The sequence below is a fragment of the Neopsephotus bourkii genome, unplaced genomic scaffold (assembly GCF_033783945.1).
Source record: "Neopsephotus bourkii isolate Nb327-2 ecotype Australia unplaced genomic scaffold, CSIRO-AGI_Nbou_v1 NB_1792, whole genome shotgun sequence".
NCBI lineage: Eukaryota > Metazoa > Chordata > Aves > Psittaciformes > Psittacidae > Neopsephotus > Neopsephotus bourkii.
The window spans coordinates 209,902-237,442 of record NW_026902266.1 but is presented as its reverse complement, the minus strand read 5'-3'; the positions used below and the strand labels follow the sequence as shown (position 1 = coordinate 237,442).

At 36.8% G+C, this 27,541-nt stretch overlaps 1 protein-coding gene across 5 annotated transcripts in view; it reads left to right on the top strand.

Moving 5' to 3' along the window:
- FMN1 (formin 1) overlaps nt 1–27,541 on the top strand; it is a 188,425-nt gene that overhangs the window by 15,065 nt on the left and 145,819 nt on the right. For 3 of the 5 annotated variants that reach the window (XM_061342548.1, XM_061342550.1, XM_061342545.1), the window contains one exon: nt 492–2,508. In XM_061342548.1, the coding sequence (XP_061198532.1) occupies nt 597–2,508 (1,912 nt within the window). In that variant the 5' untranslated portion in view covers nt 492–596. The remainder of the gene's footprint in view (nt 1–491; nt 2,509–27,541) is intronic. The other 2 variants (XM_061342549.1, XM_061342547.1) reach the window with 1 other exon arrangement.

Genomic DNA, 27,541 nt, shown 5'->3' with positions numbered 1-27,541 from the left:
TAACTGCTAGAAGAAAATGTTCAGCCTTTTATTTTTTTAATGTTTCCTTGGTAAATAGAGCAGTGAGAGCTAATTACATTTTGATGGTGGTGTTGGTTGTGCTGACTGAGAAAAAAGGCAACATATGTGCTTGAATGGTTCTCTTTTACGAAATGTTCAACAGCAAGTTAACTTTTAACAGAGAAAGGGCAATAGGGTATAGTATTTGAAAGCAAATTGTGTTTCAAATGTGTGGTTTAGTGAACGTTTTGTGGCCTTATGGAACAGTTCTCTGAACTGAAAATCTTAAAGACAGAAAAATGATGTATGAGAGATGGATTATGACTCCAACTATGAGTGTTAGCAATGTCATCCTTTTGGGGTCAGATTTTTCAAGGTAAGAGATTTGTATCAGAAAACATTGAGAGAAGACTGTGCTTCTGCAGGCTTGTTATTTGTCATATTAAATTTGCCATAATCAAGTTTGACAGGCTTCTCTTTATTTTTTTCAGCAGACAATATTATTGTTGAAGATTAGTCAGATGCCTTCCGTCCATTCCCTGCCTCACATGCTATGTCATGCAAGCTTTGAAATACTTAGCACGTAATTTAAATGAATGACTAATTTGGCAAGCATAATGGAAGGCACGCATACTGTCCTTCAATTGCACAAACCCATTATGGAGCTTTGTTACATCAGCTTCTATCTTCCAGAAGGCAAAGTCAGAGGATTTACTTACAGGCGCTGTTTAACTCTGGATAGAACCAGTAAACGTTTCTGTAGCTATGAAGTAAGAGAGAGGTTACAGACAGACCTGAGAGAAAAGCCATATGAGAACTTTGGAGATATTCTTTTCAAGCAAAGTACCACAAAAGACATTCTTATTGAACTGTACAAACTAACTGCTGAAAAGGAAACACTGTTATCCAGTCTTTTGAGATCACATCGTATTCTGGACCTTAACACAGGACATCAGGAGAGAAAGCAACAGGATACTTCTGGAGTCCCAAAACTTAAAGGTGACGATTACTTCAGTTTTACACATCAGCAGAAGTACTTTCTGGATTCCACAAATAGAGACTATTTGAATCACAAAAAAATGAGAAAATATAGAAGGAAAGAGAGCTTTGAGGAGTTCAGGCACTGGAAAGGGGGGAAAAAGATACATGAACAACATCTTTCTTTACTGAACGCAAAAAACAAGCAACTGGAAAATAAGAGAATGCTCCCCGCAACATTTCCTACCAAGAGTTTTCCCAGTTCCTTTTCTGCCTCCAGCTGGGTAGCAGTAAAAGGTAAGGATGATTTACTAGTAGACAATAGTATACAGCCAGAAAGGTGGATAAAAGAGGGGTGCCCTCCTGAGAGCAACAAAGCTGTGAAACTGGATGCTGACTTACCAAGTTCTAGCTCAAAAGACAGCAATGACACAGTCACAGCTGAACTAGTGGACAATGGAGAATGCATCCCTGAAGTTACGGAAGTGCAACGGAGTGTCTCTTTGGTAAAGCCTTCTCAGGACAGTCAATCTAACAAACTTGAGACATTAACTAAATCCGTAGCTGCTAAAAACTTGAAAAGTAGCAAGTATACTGAGCCAGTATGCAGGGAGAAACCAGGAATCACAGTTGTTGCTGAAGTACAGGATTCAGAAGCTTGTATTAAAAAAGTTGACAAACCCCCTTCAGAGTCTTTACCTGATTTTCACGGACATAAAGAAACCATTCCTCCGGTTCTCACAACAGTAAATAAAGAGTTTATATTAAGAACTCATGTATACTCCGTAGATGAAGCTGCTGGAGACTTTAAAAATGCTGTGCTGCAGGAAAAGGAGCAAGGCAGCTCTGGTTTGCAGTACAAAGCAGAGAGAGTGCACATTACTGATGAGTCATGCAACCTTGTGGGAGCAGTCAATAAAGCTCTTCTGAAAGTTATTAGGAGCGACAGTTTAGATGAAGCTACAGAATGGAGGAGACTGCAACAAATTACAAGAGTAGACAGAAACCTGCCAGGCTCAATATATGAGAAAAGAACCACGGTATCCCGGGGAAGCAACAAGCATTTATTTTTGAACCTGCCTGTAAATGAAAGTTCTGATCTTTCTCAGACAAGTAATAATCTTAAACTGGAAGAGAAAAAGCTGCATTCACCCTCGTTAGTATCAGTGAGTAATGTTTTTAGTAATTCATATCCGGTATCTAATACACACAAACAAATGTCACCTATTCCTTCTCCGTTATCTTCAAGACTTCCTAGCCCACAGCTGCATCATCGGATTCTTCCATTACCAACACAGAACACCGAGGACGAATCTATGTTCCCTGACTATGGCCATGGGAGACATGGGGCTATAAACCTCTCTCTTGGTGATTTGGAGCAACAGTTTTATCTGAAGTTTTCTGAACCTGGAGAATTGGGATTTGCCACCAGACAACGAGGCCTACATCAGAATGCAACTGCAGGGCATTTTGAAAAGCGCGCCGTACAAGAAAAATTAACTACTCAGACACAGCAGAATTTTTGTCCAGGTCAGTCCTATTTCATTTCTTAAACTAACAGTCATGAAAGTATTGGAGTATTTTTTTAATAGTAGCTTTCAGTAATAAATGGTATGCTTGCAATGGAAGTACTTTTTACTACTTAAGGATTGAGTGAAAAGTTTGGTGTTTTTTTTAAACAGAAGTTACAACTATATAAGATTTACTTTCAGATGCATTTTTATGTCAGCTTATATTCAGTCCAGTTGTTATTGAATGGCCTCTTGACCAAAGCTACTTAAATGTTTTTCTATATAAAATGAAAAAAGTTTGCAACCTTATTTTCCTGCTTTTCCTGTGCTGTGTTCTAATCTGTCAAAATGTTATTATGAGATTTGTTATCCAAAATGTTCTTTTTAGTTTGTTTAGCTTAACTGATGAACATTGTCTGGGCAAGCTAATTTACACTGCCTTAAGTATGGGACTTGTGCTTTGACCATTTAGCTACAAGAGGTTGATGTAAATTCTGAAACAATAAAAGGCTGGGTTTTAAAAGGATTGAATGCAGGAGTCATGATACAGTGTTATTTGAGTACAGTGCAGGGGTTTATTTATAAATATATACCGTTAATATAAAAATGCATAAATGTATGGAATACTGAATAACTGTGTTCTTAGCTAGAACATCAACATCTATACCCTTCATTTTTTTCTTTAGGAAACAGGCTGGAGAATCCAGTCCTACAGTGGTCTAGATGTGGCTTAGACTGGTCACTATGTGTTAGAGGGAGGCATGACAGTGCCAAGTGACATGATTTCACTATAAAAGGGAAAGAGATGCTAATTTGCAGCCTTATCACTTTTCTTGGAAAACAGAATAATTTCCTGTAGTCTCAAATTAAAGGAAAACTGAAAAAAAAAAAAAAAACCAAAACAAGGAAAAACCTGTTGATAGCTGTATTTCTCAACTACTTACCTTGACTTGAGTGTCTTACATGATAAATCTTCCCATTCCTACCCCTGCTTCGCTTCAAAGTGCATTTAGGTGTCTTGCCTTACCTTTGGCTGATTCAGCTCACTAAAAAGGCACAAAAATATTTTTTGTTTGTTTGTTTTTGTAGGGGTTGGGGGGATGACAGAGGGTAGTCTGCCATTTTAGTTGTCTAAACTGCCTCCTAAGGTGGCCCAATGATTGACTACCAGAGCTGGTGCAGGATTCATTACAAGATTCTGCAGACTAAATCATGGAGGAAGACACAGGAAAGGGGGGTTACAAAAGGGGGAGTTGTGTAGGGTTGTGAAACCATTACCTTAGCCAGAGGGTGCTGAATACTGTTTATGAGGCTTGCATTTCTGCCTGCTACTTGTAGAAGCTGTTTTGGTTCACCTCAAGACTAAATCAGAGAGAGTTCCTTTTCTGGTTCCTGTTGTTCTGTGATGTCCTACCCCTCTCATTACTTCTTGTACCTTTTGGTGAGCTGTTAGCTCATGAAACCAGGCAGAAAATTTCACCCCTTCATAAGACTAAAGTAGGATACCCGATCTTTTTCTCCCTGTTTCGCATTAGTATTTTTTTAATTAGTTTATCATTTAGGACTGTTGGATGTGGAACTGTACCTATTGTACTACACTCTTATACTGGTTTTGCCTGGGAGAGTTAACTTTCTTCATAGCATCTTGTACAATACTCTGTTTTGTATTTGTGATGGAACGGTGTTGATAACACACTAATGTTCTACCTTGTGCTGAGCAGTGTTAGCACAGCATCAATCCCTTCTTGTTTCTTGCCCTACCAACAAGGGCAACATTAATATAGATAGAAAATATCACTGCAACATTCTGAAACATGTAATACTATTCTGGAGTGGGTTGTGTGTTGGTTAGTTTGTTGTTTTAATTTTTTTGTTTTTTCATTTTCATGCATGATTGCATGCCATTATTATCACTGGTGTGTCAGACAATTTGTAACTTTAAGGAAAAGTTTCCTACTTTGCTGGCATATACAACACTGTAGGTATGTCTCTGGATCTGGGATAATACAACATTCCACTTTTCTCTGCACCAGGGGTGCAGTCATACCTATTCACACAGCATTTGGAGTACCACTCTTCTATAAACTGACATAAGTAATAACTAATTGACTGTAGTGCAGTGGGGTAAATTATCTCCAAATTTAGACAACATAAGTGATGTTAACATTTGCAGACACAAATTTGCAGTCCTTATTTGATCCTTATCAGATTGCTCCCATGTGGGAAAAGCAAAATTCAAGACTATTGTTCAAGTTTGTCTGTAATAGGGTGCTATTGTGAAATGATTTCTTAAATCTTAATTAAATTCTTAATTAGATCTTAATTAAGTTCTTTATTATGAGGGTGATGAGGCACTGGCACAGGTACCAATGCAACCTGTGGTTGCATTGCCTCATTCTGTGAAGCATTTGGAGCATTTTATTACCTGTGTAACTGTATTTGAAAAAATTCACGAATGGGTTAACGTGTTTTAGTTTATTAGCTTAAATAATGAACTGGACTCATCAGACAGCTCTCCTCATAATTTTAAATCTCTTTTCTGATTGTGTGAAATAATGATTCTTCATTCTCTTTCTGGGTAATTTGAAACTATTCCTGCAGTCAAAACTGAAACTTTTAGCTAAGGCAGAGTGCCTTTATTTCTATACTTTGACTTTTTCTGCAAGCTCAGTTTCTTTGCAACAGATATTTATGGCACAAATCTCCTAGTTTCACTGCATAAAGTTCTATCAGTAATTCACTTGAAAGTACACTTCTCTGGATCTTGTTGAAGTGCAACTGCTGGCCCTGGGAACAGTTCACAGCTTTTATCTTAGCAAGTTAATAGTTAACTGGGAAGAATTTATTGTGCAGCAATAATTATTTAGCAAATTTCTCTGTAGGTGGGACTGGGAATTAACATTCCTATATTTGCATTAAATAGTTCTGTTTGAATTATCAAAATTGTAAGTAAAAGCTATAGAACAAATTAAGACTTTTGAGAAATACAATGTTCAGCTTCAAACAGCAAAAAAAAAAAGTATAAACACCACAGTTTCTCATAAAAAGACATTTATTAAATCCTCAAAAACATACTTCCTTTTCTACTCTAACATAAAATACATTAGGGTTTTATAACCCTGGAGAAGTCAAGCTTGCTTTTGAAATGATCCTCAGTATATCTGAAATCTGTTTTGAGGAAAGATTTCCTGAGACCTTTTAGTTTCTGACTGTGCTTCTCTCTCAAGTTGTCCACAGTGGTAGAGAAAAATAGGAAGAAAATTTTCAGACCTGTTTTGTACAGAATAACACCAATATGCTGTTTTACTAAGTATTATCTGAAAAAGGAGGAAGATAAGTTATATTTTTAGCAGTTACTGAAGTGAATTTATTCAGAGCAGGAAATTTAATGAATATCTCTGGTTATGATGTAGCCTCTGTGACTTAGGGCAAGTCATGCAAGACATCTCATTATTCCACAACAATGACTGGTGACTGTGCTTTGAGTCAGGATGAGACTGGGATGGGCCATCCACCACACTTCGTTTTGTATTTTAGTGCTGCTGTGGAAAAAGAATAAAAACTGGCAAGGGGACGGTGAAATCAAGAAAGAGAACAAATGAAGAGAATGGTGTTACCCTGCCTCCTCTGCCAATGAAGATTGCTCCTTTTTTGATATTTAGTAGTTCTGAAAAAACAACACAGCCAACAGACACAGAAATCCAAAGTTAGTAGGATTACAGAGAAAAAAAAAAAAAAAAAGAACGAATGGGAGATAACCAGTATCTGAAGGGGGCCTACATGGATGCTGGGAGGGGCTCTTCATCAGGGACTGTATTGACAGGACAAGGGGTAATGGGTTAAAACTTAAACAGGGGAAGTTCAGGCTAGATTTAAGGAAGAAGTTATTTACTGTGAGGGTGGTGGGGCACTGGAACAGGTTGCTCAAGGAAGCTGTGAATGCTCCTGGCAGTGCTGAGTGCCAGGTTGGATGGAGTCTTGGGAGACATGGTTTAGTGTGAGGTGTCCCTGCCTTTGTCAGGGGGATTGGAGCTAGATGATCTTTAGGTCTTTTCCAACCCTAACTATTCTATGCTAGAACTGAGTGAATAAGGCTTGTGCCAGGTAAAATGGCTGAGTCTATGGCACTGAAAGGAAGAGGTCCATTCTTGTCTTCCCTTCTCCCAGAAGAGGCCTCCTCTCTCACTATGCCTCCTCTTCTTTGGTTCAGATCACTAAACTAGTTGAAAACTGAACTGCTAAGGAAGGAGGCGATTAGCTTTTGCTAGTTTAGTGAGCTGAAGAGCTCACTAGTGATCTGATGAAAACCAAAGCTAGGCTGAGGGAGGACATGAAAGTGTGCTGCCAGGAGGTAGAAATGAAAAATGAGCAAGACCAACCCTGCTTGCATCCAAAGCCTCAGTTGCATCCCAAAACTGGGAGCCAGGAGGAAATAACTAAACAGAAGTTGGTGTGAGTGGGAGACAAGAGGTGGATGAAGTTGGATGAGCATGCAGAGACACTGTGATCTTTTAAGCGAGGGGTATTAGTAGTGAAGCATGAAGAACAAGAGAGGGTGGACAATCAAGAAAAGGGAACTCCAGTGGGCTGGGTGCGAAGTGTGGCCTTGGCTAGGATAGAGAATAAGAGTAGAGTATTACAAAACAAGTGGAGCATGGCAGATTAGAGATAAGAGATTTTGTTGTTGTTGTTTGGTTGTTTTTTTTGGGGGGGGTTCTTTTTGGTTTTTGTTTTTGTGGTAAAATGTGCTAAAGGATCTGTAACCAGTAGAATGTACATCATGGATGTAAACCTAACAGTCTTGCTGATGATCCATAAAGTCAGTGTGTAATACCGGATGAAATTCTGGAGATGTAGGGAAGAGAAGGGAGAAGGAAAAAGAAGGATGAGGTAATAGATTTTGGTTTTAAAGCTGTAAAAGTTATAATCTTGGAATCATAAATAGTTCAGGTTGGAAGGGAGCTTAAAGAACATGTACTTGCAACTCCCCGGAGTTAGCAACACCTCCCATTAGACTAGGTAGCTCAAGGCCCTGTTCAACCTGGCCTTGAGCACCATCAGGGATGGTGTATCCACAACTTCTCTGGGGAACCTGTTTCAGTGCCTCACCACCCTCATAGTGAGGGATTTTTTCCTAGTGGCTAATCTAAATCTCCCTCCTGTCAGTTGAAGGTGTCTTAACTGCTGGAAGTTTGGTGAATACAATTCTTCAGATTATTTCTCAAATAATTTTCTTTAATTTGCTATTAAAATACACACCCAAATGTTTTTTTGTAACATATTCTGGATGTAATTGTAGTTTCATCTATCCCTGCTGATGATTAGATCGAGAATGTTGTTTGCTTGTTTTTGCTGCCAATGACAATTTTGTGGCAGCAATTCACCTTCTGTTAGAAAGAATTGAAAATGATCATTCTGGCAATTTTGTGAGGTTGTAAAAAATTATGCATTGCTGTTTGAAAACATGGCAACTGCTAATGGCTACCAGTGGTAGATCCTTTTTATAGTCTTTAAATATAAGTACTTCAGTCTATAAAGGACCGTTAATAATGTGCATAAATATGTGAGTAAGTATTATCCTTAATTGGTCTAAGATCATCAATCCTTGTATTTTAGTCCCCAAAGGCTTTGAAGGGAATGAAAAGCACAAAATGATTATTTTTATTTCAGTGCTTCACTTGCAGGTGGCTGGAGGAACAGTTTTCATAAATGTGCTCTGAGGGCTGCTCTACTTCTTATAGCTTTTAACTGTCAGTTGAAACTGGGTTTCCACATGTTTCCTGTGTTCCTCTTTGTTTGCTGTGTAAATATAGCTAACTTGCACATGAACAAGAATAGTCAGATTCAACAAATATAGAAGTTATATAGTCCTAGTTCTACACATCTGTTTAAATTTCTAGTTTTACATAGCAGGTTGAAGCATCCATGTGAAAAACCTTAGGTTTTAATTTGTTTGGGTATATTATCACTTACCACAAGCACTTAATCACAGTTGCTAGAGCTAGAAGACTTCTGATTGAAAAATGGGATACAGGCAATGTTTTATTCTAGATATTTCATGAAGGTAGCAAAAATAATTAATATAAAGTTACCATTTTAAATTTATTTTGTCTTTTCCCTATTTAACTAACTCTTTAAGCTGAAAAGGGGAAAATAAAGTCAGTTAAGAGAAATTCAATAACATGACCTTATGATGTGCTCCTGAACCATGGTTTTGGAAAATGAAGGTTCATGTAAACAAAACTCTGTTTGAAGGCTGTTAGAACAGGAGGCAGATGACATTATATTGTTTTTGATGTTCCTTTTATAAGGAAGGGAAGGTTTTATAAATATATTCTGTAATTGAAGTGGTTCAGGGAATTGCTAATTAGCATTTTAAAAGCATTGTAGTGTTCTGTCCATAACAAGTATGTACTTCATGAGGTAAGTTTGCATATAGATCACATGGAAACATGATGCATAGTTTCTCACAGGTAATTCACATGAAAGTAGTATATATGAGTGTGTTGCTTCACTAAAAGCAGCTTATTCAGAGTGCGTGTTCTTTGAAGATGCTATGAAGGAGTTCAGAATTGAGCAACAAGGGTAAGAACAGAATTGCAAAAAAAAAAAAAAATAGAATCACAGAATCTCAGAATCATTTAGGTTGAAAATCTGAGATCACCTAGTCCAACCCTCTGCTCAAGCAGGGTTACCTAAAGCAAGCTGCCCAGGCCAGCTTCCAGTAGGTTTTTGAATTTCTCTAAGGATGGTGACTGAATAACCAGGCAAAGTGTGTCAATGTTCGGTCACTCTCACGGTGAAAGAGTTTTTCCTCATGTTTAGGTGGAATTGCATACATTTTAATTTGTGCCAATGATACTGTTGGGCTTTTTATTTTTTTTTTCTGGCTCATGTTTAACTTGGTGGCCTCCAGGACCCCAAGGTCTTTTTCTGCAAAGCTACTTTCTAGCCAATTGGCCCCCAGCACGTCCTGGTGCCTGCGGTTGTTGCTCCCCAGATGCAGGAATTTGCACTTCCTCGTTTTGAACTTCACGATGTTCCTGTTATCTCAGCCTGTTGAAGTCCCTCTTTGTGTATCAGCCACTCCTCCCAGTTTGTTTTATCAGCAAACTTGCTAAAGATGCACTCTGTCCCATTGTCTGGGACAGCATAAAGTTGTTGAACAGTACTGGCTTCAGTACTGTGTCCTGGGATACACCACTAGTTTGCTGCCTAGTTTCAAACACTAGTTTCAACAGGAATTAGTTCCACTGATCACAAACCTCCTGGCCTGATAGGTCAGCCAGTCTTTAATCCTTTTCCATGTCCACTTATCTAACACATACTTTGTCAGCTTGTCTGTGATGATGTTATGGGAGACAGTATCAAAGGCTCTACTAAAGTAAACAACATCACCATTCTCAGCTCGTCCACCAAGCTAATCACCTCATTGTATAAGGCAGAGAGGTTGATCAAGCGTAATTTCTCCTTTGTAAATCCATGCTGACTACTCCAGATCACCTTCTTGTCTTTCATGTATTTGAAAATGCATCCCAGGAGGATTTTTTCCATCAGCTTCCTAGGGACTGAGGTGTGAATGACAGGCCTGTAGTTCCTTGGATCTTCCTTTTTGAAGAGAAGAGTGGTATTTGCTCTCTTCCAGTCTCTGCTAATTGCAGTGGCCATTCAAAGATAACAAAGAGTGGACACATAATGAGAAAGGCCAGCTCCCACTGCACATTTGGGTGCAACCTGTTTGGTCCCATGGTCCCATGAATTTGTGTACAACCAGTTTATTTAAATGCCCCCTAACCTAGTGCTCTTCCATCAGGGATAAGTCTTCCTTGTTACAGTTTCCCTCTGAACTCAGGAGCCTGGGATTCCTGAAGACAGGTTTTACTGGTAAGGACTAAGGTGAAGAAGGCATTGGTATGTTTGGTCTTCTCTATGTCATTTGTCACCAGTTACCCTCCTCCATTCATCAATTATTTAGATGATAATTTTTCATGGTTTTTCAAACTGAAACAGTTTTATCACAGGCTTTTTTCTAAACAAAGATCTAACTGATAAGTGCATCAAATTAATAAGGTTAATTATGATATTGATGTTCAAAAGTTTGGAATCCAAGCTTAGATCATATAAATCCTGTGAATCTTTTTTAATTATTTAAAATTATTGCCTTTCTTTTCTGACTATGAAATGATTCTGTAGATTAGAGTCTGGATCTACGATAATGAAATTTTATGTTAAATCTGTTAGTGACTTAACAAGTATGCTATACATACTTGTGGGTTAGCAATTATGAGCTCTGTTTTCCATCAGTGTTTTTCCTGTGCATTATTACCTCTGCAAAATTTAGTTACCATATCAGTGTTGCCAATGTCATTAACTTGTATCTGGAACTTTTTTCTCCCCAGTTTAAAACCTCAGTGGGTTCTTAATATCTTGTAATTATGTTACCTAAAGACTCAGTATGGCTAAAAGGAGGTAATTATTTATGAGATCTTTCCAGATACTGGTTTTCTGAATCATCCTGACTGCTACTTGTAAGAGAGATACCCTCTTTGATATGGATTTCTATTGCTCCTTCTGTAGACAATTGCAGACTGTATCTAAAATTTTCAAGTAAAGTCTGCATGACCTTTCTAGGTAAGTAGTCTTGCAAAGTTTGCTAATAATATGTCTAACTAAAATCACAGTCTGTATATAGCTCTTTAATGGTTCATAGTTTTCCTGTTATATTCTCCGCAGTTACTCATCATACAGTGTATTATGATTTCCTTCATGGACATCATTGATTGGTCTCTATTGAGTCTTAATGACACATGGTAAAGGTAAAAGATCATTAATACTTCTTTCCAGTGAAGTCAAAATCTTTTTCATTGTACTGTAAATAATATAAGGCAATGCTGCATTAAAACTAGAGATTTATAGCAGTTTGAAATGAATGTAAATAGAACTGGAAGTTCATGACAAGTCTGAGTTAAAAAGACCCTCTGAAGACTGACCTTGATAGATGCTGTGAACAAATAGCTTCTGTTTTAGTTGAATGAGGTCCCAGCATGCTGCACTTACACAACAGTTATATTTTCATCTCTCTTTGTAACATGTGACTCATGAGTCAAAGGCAATCAGTGAGGGGAAACCAAGTGAATTAAATTGGAATGAAAACCCAGAGACAGCTTAATGTTTTATGCTGATCATAGATTAACAGTTTTCTGTTTCATGGGAAGGGGAAGAGGCCAAAACATTCACTCTGGTTACAGTCTGTGCACTCAGTTTAAGAGACTTACTGTAATGAAATTGACTTCTTTTTTTTTTTTAAATTAGTGTGAGAAGAATTTCTTGAAGTGAGATACTGACATAATGTGGAAGTTGTGATTTATTAAACTTGTATGTATTCTGGTGGCCATTTAAAACAAGTCAATAGAAATGGTTCAGCTTACATTTTTCTTGATGTATCAGGATGATCTAAAAGTTGAGATCAAATTCAAGTCTTTACCTCTGTAAGTATCAATTAATAATGTATATAGGAATTTTTAAAAGCTATGATGGCTACTTTTTGGTATTTTGTCTCTGAAAAGGTGATGTTGCACCAAATCCAACTTGTAAAGGTGGTAAAAACAATCTGCATATCCCCTGCTAAAAGTGTGTCTTAAAATGTATGCAGTGAAGATTAATCAAGATGCAGTTTGTGTGTTTCTAGTATAGTTTTCAGTAAATAATTTTGAATAGTATCTCATTATTTGGATATGAAATTAAATATACAATAATGCATTTAAATGATACTTATCAGTATTATTTAGGAGTTACAGAATTAAAATACCACACCTAATATCTTAATTATGTATTTAATTTTATGTGTCAGAGGAATTTTTCCTTGGGATTACATTATGACTACTCTTACATTTAGATTACAGAGGCCTCTTGTTTGCTTTGAGTGTTTAGGATTTTCCAGAGCACAGTCAGAGATCTCTTCAGGGTTGTGTGTTATGTTGCTGAGATCAGTGAGGTGAAAATAGGACAGAGAAAACTTGGAGGACTGTGGGATGTGTTTTAAAGGAGAAATTTTAAAGGCTGAGTGAAATTACTCTCTATGAGAACAAGAAGTGAGTAAGGAAGGCAATGCAAAGAATTCACAGTCCCTCACCAGAGTGACATTCTCTATATACTGCCACTTGTAGCGTCCTGTTTGATAAAACTTTTGATGCTTTGTAATACTCTACCTTTTTTTACATTTATGTTTTGGAAGTGTGAAAATGAAAAGTGCTGTTTTTTTCATAAGGTTTCTTGTTTACAATGAAGACGTATATGGGAGACTTTTGTATTTTGAATACAATGAAGTTCTCTGAAATCCTCCTGAGTGATCATGGTTTTTTGCTATCGGTACGCAATTTAATGATTTTGACTTGGATAATTCTAAGCTACAAGGTTTAAGAATATAACTGACGAATGGTTTAGCTAATGTGTGACCATGTTTACACTCATTTCTCTTTAGTATGTTGGAAAATTAAGGTGGAAACACTTTGAGTGTGATAGAAAAGACTGACTTTATGGAGAAAGACATTCTGAGATTTTATTCTGTAATTTCTTCAGTGATTTCTGTATTTGTATGTCTACCTTATGAGTAGAAAATATTTCCTGATTGTTGTCCCCTGTAAATTGGAAACCTTTACTTCACCAAACCTCACTAAATATTTATGCAAAGAAGAAAAAACAGTTCTTACTGTATGTACAAACTCAAGTAGATTGGTTCTTGTGCTCTTAAGCTTCAGTGTTTCTGTTACAGAAACACCAGTAAAAATAACAAAACTGTAGTACAGAGGACTCTATAACAAGTTATTAATTCTATGAATGTATGATTTATATGAATATAATTATTTTTGAGGGGGAAGTTGCATAAAGGGTAAATCTGGTTGTTCCTTTTACCCACTACCACTTCCCCTTTTTCAGCAGCTGGGCTTACAGCCTGGCCAGCCCTGGGAGGCCCTGCCAGCTGGAGGAGCACACACACCCCTGGTTCCCAACCTGCTCTCAACAGCTCTAGTTGTTATTATCTGCAAAATACCAGGTGCTTCTGGGCAACCTAAGATGTTAATCAGACTTACCCCATATACATAATGTGTATGTGGGATCTGGATGATATTGTCAGTGTGTTTATAACAAATAGCTTGATTTCCATGTCCAGAGAAACTGAACACTACAACCACTAAGGCAGATTTGTCTAAAAGCTGCAGAATTTTCTCGAGCATATTATGGTAAATTAGGAATATTAGTCAACAAAAGTAATTGCAAGTTCTTTAGGCAATTACTCAAAAATGCTTCTTTCATGTAGCAGTGAATTCAAGAGTTTTTGCAGCCCTTTGACTAGCAATTTGTTAACATATACTTGAGTCCAATAGTTAATGTTATAGAAGTGAAATCTAAAGCTTTGTTTAGTTCTTTGGAGAGGGTAGAAGTTTAGGTTTTTTATTTCCTGTGTTAATTTTATTTAATTTAAGACATATATAATCTAAATATATGTAAAGCTGTTAGCATTGAGCCAGTTCATCCCATAGTAATTAGAATCCAGAGGTTATTTTCTCTTAAGTTTCTTCTGGAGTATATATTCCTGTCAGTAATGTCATTGTCAATACATTGTAAACTTGAACAAATGCTCATTGCTTTCTGATTCTTCAAAATGAGATTTGTTTTAACTGTAGTAGTTAAGTATGAAAAATGTATTGAAAACATGTTTTTGAAATCAAAACTATCACATTTTGGAGAGTGTATATTTCTAAATAAATGTATATTAAAATGAAGTTAGGTATAAATTTCAAATAGCCATTACAGTTTAAAATTGAGCATATATTTGATAGGTATACTAATTCATGCCAGTAATATATATATATATCCTACATATAGAAAGGTAGTAGCCTTCTGAAAATTATGTACTAGAATAATAAAACCCAATTAATACACCAAGAACATGGCTGTTAATACATGCTTGCATGGGTGGCATAGTCTTGTATAAGACCTAAATATTTATGATGCTTTTGTACCCTAATTTTTTCTCATACGCTTCTTTTGTATGATATGGACATAATAAAGTTTGTATTAATTTACTAAAACAGGTTATTCTTTAAATCTGACACACAGTGAAACTATAAAGTATTATATCTAAGATAAATGCCACCATATAAATTCCCAGGAATGGTTTTCACCTTTCATTCTTGGGAATAATTTGTATTCCACTTCTACACTTACTTATGCAACTTATACCTAATTATGCAAAAATTAAAGATGTCACCCAGAGGTGGGAAGAAAAATGTTAGCACATACTTCTTCAGTTTTTGACTTTAAAAAAGAATCTTCTACTTTTAGCATTCAGTGTTCTATCTTGTCACCTAATTTATAATCTGAGGCAGTGTTCCATTTCAATATTTTCTTATATTTTTCCAAGTTATGAGAAAAAAAAATCACAACTTTGTTGCTTAGTTTGACAGTCTTAATCCATCCTGAGGGTATTTTTCTAGCATATGGATTAGCAAAAGAGGCCAAGCCTAATTAGACTAAACAGCCATCTTTTTCATCTCATCAGGCATTGGATGTTTGGCTTGTCCAGTCTTTTTCATCAACATGGTTGGATAACATTTAAACTATTTCACCTTTCAATCTAGACAAGAGATGTGTTTCCATTCTATTCAGATTTTGATGCCAGTAGGATCTTCAAGTTTAAAGTGTTTGCTCAAAGGTTAGCAGAAAATGGGCAATAGTTTGAAGCTATTCCAAATTTCCAGGATGACATGAATTTAGCGAGAGAAGAAGAAAAATGACTTACTTACTCTTGTTAAAGAGATGCTGCATGATAGTAAGTCCAGCGAGATTACTTTATTCTGTAACAGCTCCAGAATGAAATGGGTTTTATCCAGAACAGGCAGGTTTTGGGGTGTTTTTTTTTTTCCCTATCTTCCATGATATTTCTGACCATACTCATTTACTTTCAAGTCTTACTTTTTTCCCCCTCCATGTATTTCAGTTGGAATAATGTAGATGCTTTGTATGAAAGTAGTCATGTAGGGTGTGTTTGCATTGCATGTCTGGTCCATGCTAGCAACCCACATTGCTGTTGCAGTTTGATCTTTGAGGCTCAATGGATGGATACTCATGCAGTTCAAAGAGTAGCTTGAGCTTCAACAAGCCTTTCATACTTACAGTTGCTATGTCTGCACAGACCTCATGCATCTACCAAAATCTTCACGGCAGGGCTGGCATTACACAGCTTCTCTCACTCTAATGAATTACAGTCATTCCACCCTTGTGGCACAGAGCAAGGACCTTAAGCTTTCTTCATGTGGGTTAGGTGTGACTATAGGCTCAAAGGAGATTTTGGGCTACAAACAAGGCTGTGACATAGACTGGGCTTGAGTAATAATGAAGATGGTCAATGAGACAGAGCACAAAAGCAGGTTCAATTAACTTTGTCCGGTAAGTTGCAGCTCTGTCATCAGAGGGTTGAGTTCTCTTATGCGTAACTCTCATTGAATTTGATGTTAAATGTGCAAATTGGGATGACAGCTGGGTGTTCCAGCGGAACAAATGAAAGGTTTCTTGGAATTCAGGTCTGCTTTAACAGCCTTGGCTGCTAAAAACAACATCTAATGATACTAATATTTAAACAGTCATGGCTTTGAATAGTCACAGAAATGTTTCCACCCATCCTTCTGGTGATGTGCTCATGAACCAGCTGAATAGCATATTGCTTTGCTTTCTTACTCAGCAATCATCCTTACTACACTTCCACAGCCTGTTTGCACCTCTGCTTTATTCCTGTTACTTTTCTCCTTCACGAGGCTTACACTTTCATACCTATACCTTTTGAAAGAAGAAAGCTCATACTTTGTTTATTCATAAGAAACGATCTCTGCTTGCTGTTTGGATACCCTGGGCAATTACCTGTAAGATAATTTTACAAATTAAAGGAAAGAATTCTTAACTACTGTTACCCCCTTATTCCACAAGATCTTTAGGATGGGTGCAAAAGTGTGCAGAATGAAAAAACACAGTTTTAGGTGGCCTAGGGTGTCTGAGGCACAGACACAGAGTAAATCTGATCCAGAATGATCCATACCTTTTGGACTGGGATAAATTAATTTTAGCATCTAAGGTCCATTTAGGCAACTGAATCCAAATAATTGTATGTAAATTATGTGACAGCTTTTTATTTTTATTGTTGTTAATTTTCATCAAGCAAAACTAATCAAAATTGCATTTATTCCTTCAGGGAAAAAATATATAAAAACCCCCAAACCCAGCCTATATCTGGATTTTTGTCTAGAATCTCGCCATACATTTTGGTAATTTGTAGTCTGTTCATTGTTCTAAAAATTGAACTCCAGTTCTGCCTGCTTTCTTCTGTGAACTCCCCGTATTTCTGAATTACATTTCTAATTAAGTATACTTTTGTCATTTTCTTTCTGTCAGTGTATTAAGGCACTTCATTTGAACTTTAACCATAAAACTTAACAGACTATACTGTTTTTTTCTGGAGTTTTATGGCTCTCAGTCCACTGAAACAGCATCCCCTTTTATAAATCCTAGTAGGAAATTTGACCAAGTGAAGCTAGTATAGTTCCTGGTGACACAAGTATAGGACTCAGGAGCTGTTCTTGGCTCACAAGTATAGGACAACCCTTAGAGATCTATGGCCAAGGTGCAGAATTTACATAACAGGTTTACTGTTAAAACAGAACTGTGAGCAACCGAACTAAAAGAAAGTCATGCCTCTCGTTTGGTTCCTTTGGCATCTACATGTTGAAGATGAAAGAATTTTAAAATATAAAGTATTCCTTTTGTATGAATCAGAAATATGACCAAAAGCATTTTGCTGTCACATTCACATAGCGGTATGCTTTAGCATGGCGTATGTTATCAATGTGACTTGAAAGAGAAAAACACCCTTTTCAAGAAGAGTATTGAATGCATGCTTAACTTGAAGCAAGACTGAGAGCAAGTATGTGCTTATGATTGATTTAAATAGGAATGCCTTCCGAAACAAAATTATACTCTACGTGGCTAACAATTGCTAAGTTGTAATTTTATTTTTAAAGTATATTTAATACTGGCAGCCTTGAGGTTGCTGGATTGCAGTAATAACTGGTATTTATATCTGGTTCATTAGCATGCCAGTGAAAAATTTCATGTGACAAAAATCCATTTGGTTAATGAACCACCTTTTAATTAGACCTTGAATTTTCAAAAGAATACAGCTTATTTTTTTCCTTAGCAATGTAATATAACTGCATGGAACAGTTGCAAAAAATAACTGAATGATAGAAATATTTTTAAATGAATTAAGCAGGCTATTTGTTAGGTGCTTAGACATCTAGGGCTTTTTTTCTGCCAGACCTGACTGAGGCCAATAAAAAGGGCCATGTTCCATAATGAAGAGTGTTTTCTTCTGTTTCATAATAGAACTCTTTGGGTGCGGAAAGCCTTGATAAAGCAAAGATACTTGTGGCTTCTTCTGGTGGTTTATACAGTTATTTTTATGTACAGGTGTTACTGAACATGCATATAGTATCTTGTAGATATTATACAATCAATCAGCCATACACCAACCCTGGGAAAAAGCCTTTGCAAAAAAGAACTTTAAATAAAATTAACAATCTGTTCTCAAACTTGACTGGTTTTAACATGTAGCTGTGTGTAGATGAGTTGAGACTGTGAAATGTTTCTTGTCACAGCAGCAGATACTTGTTAAAATACGACTAAATACAGACTGTATTAAAAAGAAATTTAGGCGGTAGCTACTAATGTAAAGTTCTAGCTCTTTTTTTGCATCATTACTGATCAGTAGTTTTAAGATTGCTATAATTAGCCAGTCCTTTGTTGAATCTTACTGTAATACAAAGGAAATGAGTGGTGTTGAGAGGTAAATATTCTAGAGTAGAATGTTCCCTCATAACTTCTGAAACCCCCTCCATTGCACCATTCTCTTTCCATTCACCTATTTTCTACTATCCTAGCAGTTCCACAAGTCCTAGTCAATTTTTACCACTAAATATAAAATACAATGTTGATGTAAATCATGATACCCAACCTGATCTCTCTGAGGAGCTGGAATGCTGCTCTAGCCAATGCGTATCGTATCATGCTATTTGGGGAGAAGTACTGTGGAGAACTGGAGAAAGCAGTAAAAAGGCAGGTGAAATTCAAGGAAGTAAATATGAAGTTATGCACACACACAAAAAAATACAATTTCAATTCATACATAAAATGAAGTTGACCATTAACTTTCAGGAATGTGATTTTTGAGTCATGACAGTTGGTTCCATGGAAATACTTCTTGAAAAATCAGTAACTTCCAAAAAGCAAATTGAATGCTAGGGATTTTTAGAAAAGAAAAATGCCACCAAAACATTATACCACTTTAAAAAATTGCGTGCTCTCAAGGTTCAAATATCTTGCATTTCTCACTTCTTAATCTCAAAAAGCATATGGTAAAACTGGGTCATGTTCAGGGAAGGACAACAGGATGTTTTAAAGCACAAAAAAAAAAAAATCATGTGAGGAATTAAAAAATACCTCTTTTTTAATGGAGGAAGTATCGTAAGTGCTTGCATGTTCTTACACACTTCCTTAGGCTCTGTTAGATGTAGGATACTCAGCTAGTCAGACATTTGAGTCTTGTGTTCTTTTTCTTTCATTTTTTTTCTCTGATATTGTAAACAAATAATGTATTCCCAGCTAAAAACATTATTTACACAGATGTTGCCCACTGTCTTGTTGCAGTGATGTAGTACTGTTTAGGAATGCATTCTGTCCTTGGAAGAAAGAAAAATGAAAAGCTGAGGCAGTGTAGCTTACCCTCCTGAACATTTTACTCACTTGTTGAGTTACTTTGTATTGGACTGTTCTAATATCAGTCAATATATAGAATTGAACACTTTCCCTTGCTGAGAAGCAACACTTTTTTTTTCCTCAGGAGCTATGTTTATGCTTAGCATATAGATCAGAAGTAGTTTAGAACTATTTTCTAAAGTTTGGGTTCTTTTTTCATAGTAATGAACAGATGATCTCTCTTTTTAATGCCTGGCTAATTGATCATGTTTCAGCTACAATGGACTTGAGGCTTCAGTCTGGTAAAGGTCAATAGTGCAATACAAACGTGTAAGAATTTCAGTCCTCTTGCAGGTCCTAACTTCGGGTAGAAATAAAGGGAGAAACTAAACACTTTCCTACATTGTGCTTTAGTCTGGAATAACCTTATTTTACATAGATTTGTTAATTTTTGTTTCAATTAATAAGCTATGATATGTGATATCATATTACACCCACCTACTTCCTGAGTTCTGTACAAATATTACCTAGCTTGCAGGAGGCAAATATGATTAATAGTTCTTTTCTGAATATTTAATGTAGAACTTCTCCACTGCTCCAGTATAAGAGGAAATTGTGAAGAATGGGACTACCAAAGCATATGTTGAGACAGTATTTGAGCTGTTGAAAGGTTGTCATAAAACATTTACTTTGAGTGAATATATGTGATTGCTGTATCTGGACAGTCGATATTAAACTGATAGGTCACTCATATGCATTTAAATGTTGATGGTAGAACGAATATGGTAACTCTACAGCAGCTTGTCTGAATGCAGAATTTTCAGTTTGCAACCATTTTTTTTTTACATTTTAAGAGAAGCCATTCATGGATGTCCCTATAAATTAATCTTGAGCTCACAAATGTTATTCATGTAGAGTACATCTCATTACATGTTTACAAAAACCTCCAAGATGCCAGGAAAAGCTTAATTGTAATGGAAATACTTTGAACCTTAAGTTATTCAAAGAAAACTAAAATATTTTAAGCAATCTATTATCATTTCCACAAGCCCATGTTTTCACAAGGGAAGGTATCTAGATAAGCGGCATAATTTGTTTTCAGAGGTACTGTTCACCTCTAGCTTCTTGTGAAATCTATGATAGCAGTGTATATTCAGGAGCTGTGAGAATGGAAAAAAGAAATGTCCAATGGCTGTGTGTAATGATCAAGTCAGAAAGAAAAGGAATAAGTAAATTAATGATTTTTTTTTTTTAATTAATTGAGAAAGAAGACAGCCTATGGATAGTTTTTTTTTGTGTAACTGATTCACTGTCCTATGTTTAATGGAGCCAGCTAGCTCACGGTCTGCTGAGGCAAGTGGGGCCTTGGAATGCTTTAGATAAAATAAAAGCATGGATAATAATAACAGATAAAATAATGAAAAATAGGTGATTCAGTATTACTATTTTAGTTTAGTGGAAAACTAAACTGGGTACCTGGAGAACAACTGGTCTTAGTATTAAAGACTAAGGCAAAAAAGGCATTAAGTTGCTCAGCCTTTTCCTCATCCTTCGTCACTGTTTCCCCCCCACATCCAATAAAGAATGGAGATTCTCCTTAGCTCTGCTTTTGTTGCTAACGTATTTATAGAAACATTATTGTCTTTTACAGCAGTAGCCAAATTAAGTTCTAGCTGGGCTTTGGCCTTTCTAATTTCCTCCCTGCATAGCCTCATAACATCCTTTTAGTCCCTCTGAATTGCCTCCCCTTCTAAAGGTCATAAACTCTTTTTCTTAGCCCAGAGTTCCAGCCAAAGCTCTGTTTAGCAAGGCTGGCCGCCTTTCCAGCCAGTTCACCCTCTACATGTGGATGGCCCGCTCCTGCATCTTTCAGATTTCCTTCTTGAAGAATGCCCAGCCTTCCTGGACTCCTTTGTCCTTCAAGACTGCCTCCCAAGGGACTCTGTCAACTAGTCTCCTGAACAGGCCAAAGTCTGGCTTCTGGAAATCCAAGGTAGCTGTTCTGCTGACCCCCTCCATACTTCTCTGAGAACTGAAAACTCTGTTTCATGATTGTTATGCCCAAAATGGCTTCCAACCATTACATCACCCATGAGTCCTTCCCTGTTCACAAACAGTAGGTTCCGCCAAGCACCTTTGCTAGTTGGCTTGCTCGCCAGCTGTATCAGGAAGTTTTCTTTCACACACTCCAGGAACCTCCTAGATTTTCATTTCTGCTGTATTGTATTTCCAGGAGACACCTGGTAAGTTGAAGTCCTCCATGAGAATTAGGGTTAGTGTTTGTGGGACTTTTCCCACCTACTCATAAAGTATTTCATCTGCCTCTTCACCCGACTTGGGTGGTCTATAACAGATTCCTACCATATCTGCCTGGTTGGCTTTCCCCTCATTCTTACCCATAAACACTCACCATCAGTTAGCTCTAGACAATCAAAACGCTTACTAATATACAGGGCTACCCTGCCACATGGCAACTATGTCATACTTTATCCACTGTACAATGGCTTCTAGCTCCTACTGTTTATGCCAATGCTGTGTACGCTGCTGTAGCTGCACTTCAGCTGGGCTATTGATCCCACCACCTTTTGAGGGGGAGAAGACCTAATTCCATGTGTGCACTTCAGTGGTTTCTAACACGTCAATAAACCTGGTGTCTTTGCTGCCGCATGGATCTACATCCCCTGCCTCCACTGAGGATCTCAATAATACACCATCCCTCCAACATCAGCACCATGAAACCATCCATCAAACAGTATCCCTGGGGTTGAGCTGCCCCTAAGGCTTATCTCTAGTGAGACTTGTTTTATCCCTGTCATGGTCTAAGCACAGATGGTAACTCAGAACCATGCAGATGCTCACTCACTTTTTCCCCTTCTTCCCCCCCAGCTGCCAGAGGGATAGGGGCGAGAATCAAAAGAATGTAAATCCCACAGGTTGAGATAAGAACAGTCCAGTAACTAAGGTACAATACAAAGCTAGTACTGCTACCACCAATAATAATAATGATAAGGGAAATAACAATGGGTGAGAATAGAAAACTAAAAGGAGAAAAGGAAAAGAAAATAATAAACACAGGTGATGCTCAATACAATTGCTCACCACCCACTGACCAATACCTAGCCCTACCTGAGCAGCAATATGGGCCTTCTGTGTAACTCCCCCCAGTTTACATACTGTGCATGATGCGCTGTGGTATGGAATACCCCTTTGGCTAGTTTGGGTCAGGTGTCCTGTCTCTGCTTCCTCCCGGCTTCCTGTGCCCCTCCTAGCTGGCAGAGCATGAGATTGAAAAGTCCTTGATGAGAGTAAACATTACTTAGCAATAACTAAAACATCAGTGTGTTATCAGCACTGTTCTCAGACTAAAGTTGGAAACACAGCACTGCACCAGCTACTAAAAAGGGTAAAAATGTCTGCTACAGCTGAACCCAAGACATCCCTTTCCCCCTTCACATCTAGTTTAAAGCTCTTTCAATAAGCCCTCCTAATTCCTGTGCAAAGATCCTTTCTCCCTTTTGAGACAGGTGTACCCCATCTGTTGCCAGCAGGCCTGATGTCATGTAAACCAACCCATGATTACATTTTAACTTATACTGAGTAGTAAGTGACAGGCTTGTTGTCTTTCCACTTGAACATATTCGGTACTCACATAGTTAAATGTGTTGACAAGCAAATTCTTAATATCAGGATTATTTTCTTACTGCTTATGTCTTAAAGGAACCGGCCCTCCCAGATAAGTTCAGCTGTTTAAGCTGCTTGATTGTATACTTTGCCAAGAAAATCTTCCTGAGTAGTACTAGTGGTAGTTACAGTGCACTAAATTCTTAATTGGAATCCTTTCACAGTCTTTTTCTCCTGAATCTCCATCTGCTTCCTCTCTCACCGTCTTTTGTCTCAGCTCTCCCTCTCCATCTTCCTCTCATCTTAATCCTGACACTGGACAATTTACAGCCAGCTCCTCCACTTATTTCTTCCTCTTCTTTGTCTGTTTTGGCATCTTGACTGGCACAAACACTGTCATTGCCCCATTTCTTTCTGCTTTCAGTTCACTCACATCTATCACTCATTATACTCTCAGATATTCTGAGAAGTTTTGATGTTTCTTTGGAGACAAATAATGTAAGTCCTTCACCATTAAGAACAGATGGTTATTCTCTGTCTCTATCAGTCACTAGGTGAGCCTGACCTGCTTTATGTTGTTTGAAGCATGTTTCCTCCTTCTCATTTAAAACTGTTAATTCTTGTGTAGTTATTTTGTTTGTTTAGCATTAAATTCACTGCTAAGCACAAAATTTTACTTGATTGTATAGATTAAATCCTTCCACTCATAAGAGCCTGGCATAGCTCTATGTGGTAATTTACAGGATTAGAACATTTAAAGATAGATCTTAAAAAAAAACCACCACAAAACAAACAAAAAAAAAACCAGCAAAAAACCCACTAATGTTTAAATCCTGAAAAAGAACAAACAAACAAACAAACAACCTTTCTTTTGGATCTGTCAGTTCCTATGTTAACATTTATTTTATTTTTAAAAATTTAATACTGAAAATGAGCATTTCATCATTAATATTAGTTCTACATCTTCATTAGATTTATCTGTCATCACTTTTTAGTAAAACATCAAGCTAAAATGCACTACATTTAGTACCTTTTAATTTCTTCTAGGTTATTGTGTATTAATCATTGCTTATGGGAGTACATATTGAGGATTGTATCTTTAACTTAATAGATAGCATTCCTGCAGATATGAATTTGGTACTGTCTGTAGTAGGGATAGGAAAGGTTACATACTGAGATGAAGGCATGTAAGGTGATATTTTGTTAATTAATAAGTAGTAAGTATTGCTATAGGCTACAGTTGGAGCTGTTACTGATGCCCGTCACTGATTCTTTCCGTTCATACAAATTCATCAAACTTTAATAATTTTTGATAATTTTACACAACTTGTGTGCTTATTTTATATTGAAGTTTTTCAAATGTCCACTGAAATTGTTTACCTACTTGTGAGAAACAGCTTGGAGAAAAAATGTTGGTTTACAGAAAAAAATAAAAGAAAAAGTTATATTAAAAATATTTGAAGGAAGCTATTGATTTTTTTCTGGAAAATAATTTTTGTTAAGAATATATTTTTATCTTTCCATCAAATGTGTCTAAGTAACAGGCATTCAAAAATTAAAATCAGTTGCACATGTCATTCATTCTTACTGTTAGTATTTCTTGTAAAATACTGTTTCTGTAGAGGCCATCCTCCATCCAACCTGCACTGTTTCTTACCACCACCACAGCCCCAGGCAGCGTACAAGAAGTTGTGACCTCTCTTTAAATGAAAGACAAGTGCTGGAATAAAAGTAAGGAAAGGTAACCAAGAAAAGGAGCCAGTGTTCAACTCATTCTTGAATTAAGAGCTTGGTGATTAATTACCACAGGATAGATTTACACTGTGTAACAGTGCAGAAATATCCAACTGGTGTGGAGTTCAGCTGGTGCACCTGCATGACGTTTTGCAGAATCAGGAAGAGATACTAGTTAATGTCTGAAACCAGTACAGCTATATACTATAGCTATATACTATAGTGCAGCTATGGAGGGCTTGTTTAAATAGTAGTACTATTTATTAGTACAATTAGCTATTAGATTAGTAGTTTTGATGCCACTGACTCCGACATCCTTCCAGCTGGGTGTAGGAAATTAACGTAACAACAATTTTTGTGAGACATTACAGAATAAAATGGTCTCTAAAATCTCTATGGAAATGGATTCTCTTAGTTGATTCTGCCACTCCCAGCATGTTGTCACTCTCATTCAAGGTAATGTGCATGGCCAGCATTGCTAATGAGGTTATAAAGAAGAGACACCAGCTGTCAAGTCCTCACTACATCATTTGAGTCATTCTAGACTCAAATGGTTTGCCCCCCAAGGATAAAAAAGATTTTTTACCCACAGTCTCAACAGTTAGTATGGCATGATCTTTTTCCCACAAAAGCTTGGGTATTTTGTCTGTCATGGATGTTAAGAAAGGTTGCTGCCCATTGTCTTTGTTTCATGTTTTTCAATAACTGTGGCTATTGGCCTGTTGGATAACAGGCAAAAGAATGTAGTGTTTTTCATGAGGAGGAGGAAGAACAGCACAGGACATGTGATATAACCCTCTTGTCATCCTCCTCCTGTTATTAAGAGTGCAGTTTGCCACTGATGAATCATATGCACCATGGTCTACATATAAATAACACAGTGTTAATTAGTTTTGCTGATGTCAGTAGTGCCCCTAGGTATCTGTACAGGCTATTATTTTAATTGTTACTGCTGGTGCTTTTGCACATTTCTATCCATGTTTCATTAATTCAGATTAGAAGGGATCTCTGCAAATAGATTCTCAATTTTAGAGTTTAGCAGTTTTCAGTATTTTTAAGTGTATTGTAAAAGATTTAGATTATTTATAATCAATCTTGTTACATATGTCATGCTTTTTCACTTATCTAATGCCCAAACCAAATCTTACTGGTGTGACTGTCTTTCTGACAGTAAACAGAAGAGTGAGAGCCAGTGAGTAAGGGAAAATATTCTATAAAGCACATGAGAAAAGTAATGTAAACAGTTTAAGTCATTAAGTAGATTATTAAATTTACTTAACCTACTGACACTGTGGTCAAGGACGCTTGTAACCTCTATTCCCAGCTTGCTGCCTGAAGGATGTTATCTTTCAGCTGTGTAGGTTTTTGTCTGGATTTTCTTTGTACATCTTTATTCTCCTATTGCACTAGCCACAGTTTTCTAATACAAGAGTGTTGCTTGCATGGTTAAATCTTGCTAAACAAAATAGGGAATAAAGAATTTAAACATCAGTTTCTTCCTCCACATTCTTTCAGCTCACTGGCGAAGGTCACAGATCAGAAAACCACTTATAAGAAGAGAGAGTAAAAGACTTCCCTTGCACTAGACAGCAATTATGGTATTAAGTGAGCTTCATCTTTGAGTGTAATCTATAAAAAGTATAGTATGTACTGTGATTATATAGAAATAACTTCAGGTAATGAAAGAAAGAGTTGTAAACTGGTTTTGGAAAATTGTCATTACAATTTTAGAATCCACAAGACATTTAGTACATGCTTAATACCAAAAGCATATGTGAATTGTCATATATTTCAAAGCCCTGTGTAATATATAATTTTTATATGCCCACAAATTGCTAACTTGGGAAAAGTTGTATAATTAATATATGCTGATTGGATTTTTAACTAGATTACTTTGGGTATTATCCTAATCTGGAAGTTATTGTGAGAACTAAAATCCTTTGGCATTAAAAATGAGCCATTTGCTAAAAGTTCGTTGCATTGCAGCTCAGAACCTTAGTCTCTACATTGGCTGTGGGGTTTGGCTGCTGGCATATGCAATTCCTGTAGGAACAGTAAGAGATTAAGAATTTGCACTGAAGTGCCAACTGCTTCCCGTGGTATGTCCTCTTGGGTTTTTTTTTCTATCTTTGTTTCTTTGCTTATAATGAAAATTGTGAACACTTGGAGAGCATCCCACTTACATCTGAAAACAAGATATGTCTGGAAAGTGACAAGTCAGGTCCTGCTTGTGATTTGTTCAGTGTAACTAAACTTGTTAAATTTGAGTATGTGCGAAAACAGTATGCTGAATAGGGTCAAACTATGCAGTAGCTTGAGGACTTAACTTATTTTCAGCAAATACATTCTATACTTGTCAGAGTTCCTGTTCCTCAGGTTTCTTGAGGGCTTCAATGCACAGCATTGAAACTTGAATAGGGTTCTCTCATTTTTCTGCTCATGATCTTGTTCTTATTTTTCTTTCCTAATCCAAATTTACTAGTTTTTCTACACCAAGTTATTCTCATTTATGCAATTAGAGTTTGATCAATTAGGGGTTGGGATTGTTTTGTCTAGAATAAGTAGACGGCATTGGAGGAAAAAAGCATTATAAAGCATATAAATTACTGTAAATGTAAATCCATAATTAAAAATACCCCACAATATCAACAGTAACAGAAAGTTACTTAAATACAAAACCATGAAATTTAAGCAAGTAATTTATAGGGTTTGATACATGTTGATAATCTTTCTCAGGTCTGTGACCAAAAGCATTTTTTAAAAATCTTTCAGTTGTATCACATACTTTTAGAGTTGATGCACTCTACACTGAGAAATTGCACATATGTTTTCTGAAAGAAAAGAAATATTTTGGATTTCCTTCACATTCCTGTGTTTAGTGGTTGTACGCTCAA